Here is an 8,404-nt window from a genome sequence, read left to right as displayed (position 1 = left end):
GAAGCCTGGCGGGGTACAGTCCATGGAGTCTCAAAGAGTAGGACTTAGCTTAGGAACGAAACAGCAGCAAGCCTCTTACCAATGGAAATCACAAATTCAGCTTCCTGGGGCAAATGGACCAGGTCTTCCTGGAACATGGGCAACAGGCTGGCTTTGGTGCTCAGCTCTCCAGGGTCTGCAGATCTAACCGGGGACTCAGCTTCCAGTGGAGGCAGACTCTCCGTAAGTTCACAGAGGCTGTAGACTAGGATGGTGTGGCCCAACTCATTCCAAAAGGAGCAGTTAGCCTCTTCAAACTGGACAAAGGCAGGCTCTTATTCCAACCCAAATGCTTGAGCGGAAGGCCTTGACATATTGCTTTACACCTCACATATTAAACTTGGTATAGTGTAACTAGGGTACTTAAGAGTGTAACTTCCCCTGGGAGGCAGACACAATTTCCTTACAAAGCTTTCGTTTGGGCACAGCAAGAAGCTCTAGCTCTACATGTAGGGTGCGGCCTGCCCTAGAGGCAGATAATCACACAGAAGCCCTGGTCCCAGGCCCATAGGAGCAAGTGTGTCCCCGCCGGTTCTGCTGGAAGGAACATGCTGGTCCGTGAGGCCCTGGAGAGGCATGGCAGGGTGGCCAGAAGAGAGAAGCTCTGAGACAATGCCAGTCACCATCATAAGCTGCATAGTTTCCACATCTTCAGACTGCTTCCTCACTCTCTGCAGATTATCACCTTTCCTTTCACGGCAACCTCCACTCTACTGACGGAGAGAAGCCTGGCTCAGCTCTGATGCTCACCTTCCCCCATCACATGCCACTCCAGCCACTTCAGCCACCAGCAAGTCCTGGATGCTCCCTCTTCCTCTCTCCTCAAGCTTTGGTCTTTGTTTCCGCGTTTTCAAGTACGTGGAATGCCCCTTCTCCCACCCCGGCCCCCAGGGAGAAGGAGCGAGTTGGAGAAGGAGCCAAAGCTAGAGTGCAGAGTTGGAGGTGGCTGTGCACACACCACCTGATGAGCAAAGGACCTGATCGAGGACACCCACCAGAGCGTTCACAGGGACCCCAAGGAACGGGGCTCCCAGGGGGATGTTAGCGGAGTGGTATTGCAGGGTGTACCTCTTACTTTTCTATATTGTTTCGATTTTTCTGCAGTGAAGATGTTTAACTTATCTCTATATTTTAAATTGCATTTCCCATCCTTGCCTCCAGAGATTCTGGCTCAGCAGGGAAGGGTCCAGGATTCTGATCTTCCAAAGACCCTTCACAGACTCTACTAAATTGTCAGTTTGGGAACTGTGGTTGAAACGACTGTTTCCAAAATAATAAGGCAATTAACATTTTTGTTTTTTTAGAAAAGCTCCAATTCTATTACACAATTATTTTTTATTATTTCCTTTTATTTTGCAGTAGCTTATTTCTACTACAAATATACATTCTCTAAGAATATTGGATCTGAATTATTTGTAAGAATTATAATAGCATTAGCAGTCATTTTAAGTTAGCCACACTTGAACAAAGGATATAAATTAAATCATTATAAAGCATGTATTTGTGAAGTAAGTTTCATAAACTATTTTAAAATTAAGGCAAACAAGAAAAAAATCTACAAATATAAATATCAGGGTTCTCAGATTCTAAAATTACAACATTAATTTAAATACCACCTGATTCTCTCTCAAAACAATGGATATTCTCAAAATACAAAGTAGAAAGTTATTATAAATAACAACTTTGGTAAAATGTTTCATAAAACATTTTTAAGTTTTAACTTTGGGCAAATGTAAAGATGTAAATGTTTTTATAATTAACTTTTGAAAATATCTTATAATGCCCTATATAAGACAGGGCATTATAATGCCTTATAATTCAGACATCAAAGCATCTATTTCTTTAAACTTCTTAGTTATATTTTCAATACATTCTCCAGCCTTTAACCTTCGCCCATCAATTATAAGACAGTCCTCTTCACAGTGGTTTTCAAGAGAGCTGCCTGCAGGAACTTCAGGGCCACATTTAGGTAACTGTAAAAATAACCACAGAAGTCATCAAATTTACTTGAAGACCAGGCTTAATTATCTGAACAAAATATAAAAGTGTCAGTAACTCCTTAACAAGGTGTTCTGTTATGCTGGTGGTCAAATAATGATCCCCACATAAAATATACAGTAAGTGTCAGTGTAAAAGTAACTGAATATTTAGTCCTATCTCTGCTCCTCGACATCATACATTTTTAGCTTTAACTTTTTGAATTGGAAAAATGTGATCATTAAAATTAAAATTCTGCAAGTTTTCTATGTTTTTTATTTTTAAATTGACCATTACGGAGAATACAAGTGAAAACTGTTTTAGTCACACTTCCGATGACCGTCTTCTCATAAGCACCTGCATTCCTTACGAATAGTAAGTGTGTGCGCTGGTTTAGTTGGAAAGGACACAGGTAAAAACAAGGCAAACACACAAATGCACACACGAGATTTACAACTTCAAGGTTCATTAAAGGCAAAGGCAACTTCCCACATAATGTGGAAAAAAAAAAAAAAAACTCATGCAGTTTATACAAGTACTTTCTACTTTCATGTATCAAAAGTGTACCTTTTAATACAGAGAGGTATTCAGTAAACTCTGTCTTATTTGTATATGGATTATCTAGTTTGTGAATTATTTAGGTGGATTTTATAACAGTCTGAAATTAATTCCCTTCCATTTTTTTCAAAGTTAGGGCATGTCAACCAGTGTTAATGTTAGCTAAGAACATAATTAGAAAGGTGAGTCTACTGAGGAAAACAATCTCTGAGTACTTGAATGACAAACAAAAATGGATTTTGATTATCCATGTGTGTATGCTTTTGTTCATGGTGCTATTCTCAATTCATTAGTATAAGTGCTTGAGAGTAATCAACTTGAAACCTCACACATGAAATGCATGATGAAAACATCACATTCACAACTTTGAAAACAGCTCAAACAATATCTGCCCAGAGAATAAACATGCTCAGAACTTCAAAATTATCAGGTATATCCTCTTCTGGTGTGTTAGCTTATAAAAGACCACTTTCTTTAACAAAACACTTAACCACTTTCTAAAAACAAAACACATCTTCAGTGTTAAACAGTATTACCTTTGGAAGCCATATTAATTTTTCCTACTAACACAAAAAAAAAAAAAAGGAAGGAAGGAAGAAAAGAAAGGAGAAAAGAAATCCCTTAGGTGATCATTTCTTTACCTATAAGCTGGAAATTGCTCCAGCTCTGACAGCTGGTCTCATTGCTATTCTCCTCATTTAAAAGTGAACAAGGCAGTAAGTACCCCAACCTGGCATGAATTCCAGGCTTCTAAAGCTCTGTGTGGAGAGAGGCTTAGAGCCAGTCAGCAGGCAGCACTCACCTGCCTGCCAGCAAGTTAAAACAGTTAATTTTTATAATTCCTAAATGCCTTTTGAAAGCATAAAACATTACAGGAATCTAAAACAAAGAGCAAGCTCCTGCCTGGTGATGTATTAAAACTATGTATTTTACCTTAAGACATAAAAATCAGAAGTAATTTTCTGTTCTATCAAGTTACTAGTTATAATGGCAAAATAGAAGCCAATTTTGTGGCTGTAAAAGCTCCAGGACATTTCTATAAAAATCAACCTGCCTGTATTTTTGAATAGACAAACTGCTAAGACGGAAAAAAAAAACACTGCACAAAACCATATGGTGCTCAAACAAAATACACATTTGCCAGAAAAGAATAATTTATATATTAACTACATGTATACAATAAATGTCACCAATCTATAGCTCTTGTTCTACGAGGGGTAAGATCTACAGAGAGAACAAGATTTTTTTTTTTTTTTTTAAAGGGAGTCTAATCAGAGAAATAGTATTCACAATTCATGGCAATTCAAGAACAAGTTGAGATCACTGACCAAGAAAACAATTATGTTTTTCAACTCAGTGTTTTTACCAATAATTTTATTTATTTAAATTTTATTTTCCTTTACAGTTTGATCTCAACAGCGAATTTTGTGCATTTTCATGATTTGTAACTTAATCTAGGAAGTCTTTAAGAATCATCTTTGTTCTTGCTGAAGTTATGAATGAAATCAGCCAAAGTGGATGAACAATCTTGTCCATTTACAAAGCCACCTTTTCTGCACCTCAGCACAGAAGACTTGGGGATGGGTAGTTTTGCAAAGTGAGGATGTGGTAACAGAGACCAGGTGAGGAATTCTTAGCTCCTATTCCCTCCAGAGGTTGCCACTGCCAATTCTTGTCTGTAATAATGGCCAGTCTTAGGAGTCAGTTACTCTGCAAAGCACTTTTTCTGGTTTGCCTCATTTAACAATCCTCTGAGGCAAGTGACAGGCAACCTTAGCCAGTCCTGAGTCCTCAATGCCTGGACCAGGAAGGGGACACAAGGACAGTATCCCGAGCCCGTCTCCCATCCCCCGTTTCCTGACTCCAGGCACAGTGGAGAGCCAAACAAGAAATGAGAAAAGGAATGAAACTGGAAGGACCCAGAGCTCCTCACTGCCATTTCCCTCCTAACCACACAGGGAACAGCTGGGCCACCTGTGTAAGCGTCTGCCTCACGGCTGACTTCTTTCACACCTGCTACCTTGCTGCTCTGTGTTAATGACCTGGGCTTGCTGTTGTGCTGAGCAATGTGTCAACCAACTTAAAATTTCTGCTGTCCTTGATAAGTATTGAATACAGTAAGCACACATGGCCTTTCTCAGCCCAACATGGCTGGCCAAAAGGAAAAAGAAAAAACTACCCGGTTAAGAGTAGTGAAATAGAATCTGGTGAAAAATGCCCCATGGAGGTCAGCCCTGTGCACGACCAGGCAGGGCAGGTTTCCGGGGGGCCTCTTGTTCTGGTGCTTCTCCTGAATGCGAAGATCAGTACCTCCCTGGCGTCAGTGAGTCTCACTATCTCTCTTCATTCCAGCCCCAAAGATCCAAAATAAAACAGCTCCTTGGCTCAAGTATATTTTTTTCAAAGACTGACAGATGCATTCTGATTTTTCCACAGGCTACTAGTTTCTTGTTCACCTCATGATAACCAAGGGCTCACATTTCAGAAGTGAAAGGAATTTCCCACATAATGAAAATGAATATCTGGGAACAACTTCTGCCATTTAAGGATCTGAGGTTGCTCTTTAGGCCTGATGGTCATTATGGATCCTACCTTTTCTCCTGTATTCACTTCCTCCCCGCACTCCTCTTCAAACTCCCTTTGGGTGGTTGTGTGCTCCAGGGCTTGCTCTAGCATTTGCTCCAGCTCTTTCAGTAAAAATTCTGTCTCAGAGACAACTGAAGAAACGTTGTTAATATAGTAAAAAACAACAACAACAAAAAAACACAAAGAAACCTACACCTTAATTAATTCTATCTAATTCATAATCTTAACCACCCTCAAAGAGGACATTTTCTAAATGTTATGAGGCAGGAGGAGAAGGGGACGACAGAGGATGAGATGGTTGGATGGCATCACCAACTTGATGGACACGAGTTTGAGCAAGCTCCAGGAGTTGGTGATGGACTGGGAAGCCTGGCATGCTGCAGTTCATGGGGTCTCAAAGAGTCGGTCACGACTGAGTGACTGAACTGAACAAGGTAAAAAGTATTTTGTGTAACTTTCAGTTATAGCCTCTGCTTGATGCAAAATTACTGTGGATTTCCAGGTGAATCTTTTATAAGTATTCCTTGACAAATGCAAGTGACATTCTTGCTATATGTAGACTATAAGTATCCCAGACACTAAATTATTTTATTTTTATTTATTTTTTAAAAAATTAATTAATTTATTTTAATTGGAGGCTAATTACTTTACAATATTGTAGTGGTTTTTGCCATACATTCACATGAATCAGCCATGGGTATACATGTGTATTTTTAAAATAAGAAGCCAAGGGCACCAAATTAAGTTGTTACTTAAAGACCAGGGATCAGCAACTTTTTTTCTAGGAAGGACAAGAGAGTAAATATTTCAGGCTTTGTGGGCCAGATGGTCTGCATCACAACTACTCAACTCTGCTGTTAGAAAGCATATGTGAGTGCATGCTCAGTCATTTCTAACTCTTTGCAACCCCACATACTGTAGCCCACCATGCTCTTCTATCTACGGGATTTTCCAGGGAAAGCTATTGGAGTGGACTGCCATTTCCTCTTCAGGGAAACTTCCGAACCCAGGGATTGAACCTGTCTGTGTCTCTTGCGCCTCCTATATTGGTAGGCAGATTCTTTGCCACAGCGCCACCTTCAACCAAATGGGAGTGGCTGTGTCCCAATAAAACTTTATTTACGAGAACAAGCAACAACTGATAATCGTGAGCCACAATTTGTTAAGCCCTGAAATAAACTATTAAAACTACTGTTTAAAAGGGGAAGCCAGTAATTAAGTGTCAAGACTAAATCCAGGCTGAATATGTAAAGTGAAAGTGTTAGTTGCTCAGTCGTGTCCAACTCTTTGTGACCCCAGGGACTGTAGCTCGCGAGGCTCCTCTATCCATGGAATTCTCCAGGCATGAATACTGGAGTGGGTAGCCATTCCCTTCTCCAGGAGATCAAATCCAGTTTTCCTGCATTGCAGGCAGATTCTTTACCATTTCAGCTGCCCGGAAAGCCCTAGTTTATTCTTAATCAAAATATCAATGCATCTTAACTGCCTAATCTAGTTTTTTTTTTTTTTAATTCACATACTTATAAAGGCTGTGTGATTTTTCTGCTACTGTGACAGAAATATGTAAGTAAGCAAAATATCTGGTAATTTGTTGAACTTGCTGATATAATATTCCCAAGAAAGATATAAATACCTATTATAACTCTATAGACCCAATTGCTGATTAACAATATCAACGGAGTTCCCTATTTAAATAAAACAAACATTTTCAATTGATATCGAATCTTTCTGAAGTAAAGATCAAGGGAGGAGGCTAGTGACCTGCTCCTGCACAGCAGACAGATGGGGCCCTGAAAAGTCTTCCAAGGGCAGCATGACTCAGAGAGAAAGACACACACCCCATCATCTTCCACTCTGGTTATACAAATCTGACATACACCCCATCATCCACTACACATTGGCAGGTCACCAAAAACCACATCACAGACGTAGAGCAGCTGAAAGTTCATGGAAACCCAAGCAGGACACACCCTTCAGGGCTAAAATATCATCAGTGAATATGGAAGCAAGGTGTTCCCAGCAATAACATTAATTTTAATTTGTGTAATATGATATACACATCCATTTGTGTGTGTGTGAGTTTGCACAGGTATTCTTATAAATTAGGTGTGTTATACAGTTAATAAATAGAGATTATTAATGTAAAACGTTCCAGTTCAAAAAAAGCCATTTTCATTATCATTTTCTTTTATTCAACTGACAAATGTTTATTTTGTGCCTTCTAAGGGTCAAGGATCTGAGAGAAGAGCTACAGACCAGTGAGCCATCCTTGTCACCACCTCCACCCAGCCAGTCTCAGGTCTCCTCTGTGGAAAACTCCCAAAACACTTTGAAAGTAGTTTTCTGATAAGCCATTCTACACCTCAGAATCAGTTCCTATGTTCAGAAACAACACAAACAAAAAACCACGACTTACATGTGCATTGTAAGCATATAGATCTGTGTTCTGTGGTAACTGCGAACACGTAAGAACACAGAGTATAAGCCATCACATCCTAGAACAACAGTATTCCAAATCTGGGGCATAAGAATCACCTGCAGATGATCAAAAAATACGAATGCAACACCATGGCTTCTGAATTAGAATTTTCTACAGGTAAGTCCATTTTCATGGAAGCAGTTTTGTTGAGAGTCACCTCTTTCTGTGACAGATTACTTACTTAGTAACTTGTCACTTAACAACAAGAGTGTGACTATCTTCACATCAGTTCCCCAGTCCCACTCATGGATGTTGTGTTTTCCTATTTTACAGTCTGAGTCTATGGAAATTGATAGTGACATTTAATGCACTGTTGAGAAGACGAATTTTGAGCTCTGCTGTGAAGGAAAAATGGCACACAAACATCTTTATATTTCTAAGTTGTGTGTGAAAGTCGCTTAGTTGTGTCCAGCTCTTTGGGACCCCATGGACTGCAGCCTGCCAGGCTCCTCTGTCCATGAAATTCTCCAGGCAAGAATACTGAAGTGGGTTGCTGTGCCCTCCTCCAGAGGATCTTCCCAACCCAGAGATCAAACCCAGGTCTCCTGCATTGCAGCTGGGTTCTTTACCAGCTGAGCGGCCAGGGAAGCCCTTGTATTTCTAAGGCTAGACTAAAATACAGTCAATTTATGATAATGAATGTCACTGCCGAGTGCCATTGCAGGCTCTCTGTTTTCAAGTGATCTGGAAAAACATGTATACTGCCTTTCGATCAAAGCGTAGACAAAGTAATGGATGGCTTCGTAAATCAAGTAGGGTTCATAA

At 39.9% G+C, this 8,404-nt stretch overlaps 1 protein-coding gene across 3 annotated transcripts in view; it reads right to left on the bottom strand.

Annotated features, from left to right (window-relative positions):
- Positions 1 to 1,365: 1,365 nt before the first annotated feature.
- ZCWPW2 (zinc finger, CW type with PWWP domain 2) overlaps positions 1,366 to 8,404 on the bottom strand; it is a 143,994-nt gene continuing 136,955 nt past the window's right edge. For all 3 annotated transcript variants that reach the window (XM_010842050.1, XM_010842051.1, XM_010842052.1), the window contains exons 8-9: positions 5,167 to 5,291; positions 1,366 to 2,012 (exon numbers count right to left, since the gene is read on the bottom strand). In XM_010842050.1, coding sequence (XP_010840352.1) covers positions 1,851 to 2,012; positions 5,167 to 5,291 — 287 coding nt within the window. In that variant the 3' untranslated portion in view covers positions 1,366 to 1,850. The remainder of the gene's footprint in view (positions 2,013 to 5,166; positions 5,292 to 8,404) is intronic.

This window comes from Bison bison, unplaced genomic scaffold, assembly GCF_000754665.1.
Source record: "Bison bison bison isolate TAMUID 2011002044 unplaced genomic scaffold, Bison_UMD1.0 scf7180017864171, whole genome shotgun sequence".
Classification (NCBI taxonomy): domain Eukaryota; kingdom Metazoa; phylum Chordata; class Mammalia; order Artiodactyla; family Bovidae; genus Bison; species Bison bison.
Note: the sequence above shows the minus strand (reverse complement) of the source record. Positions and strands in the feature narration are given on the sequence as shown.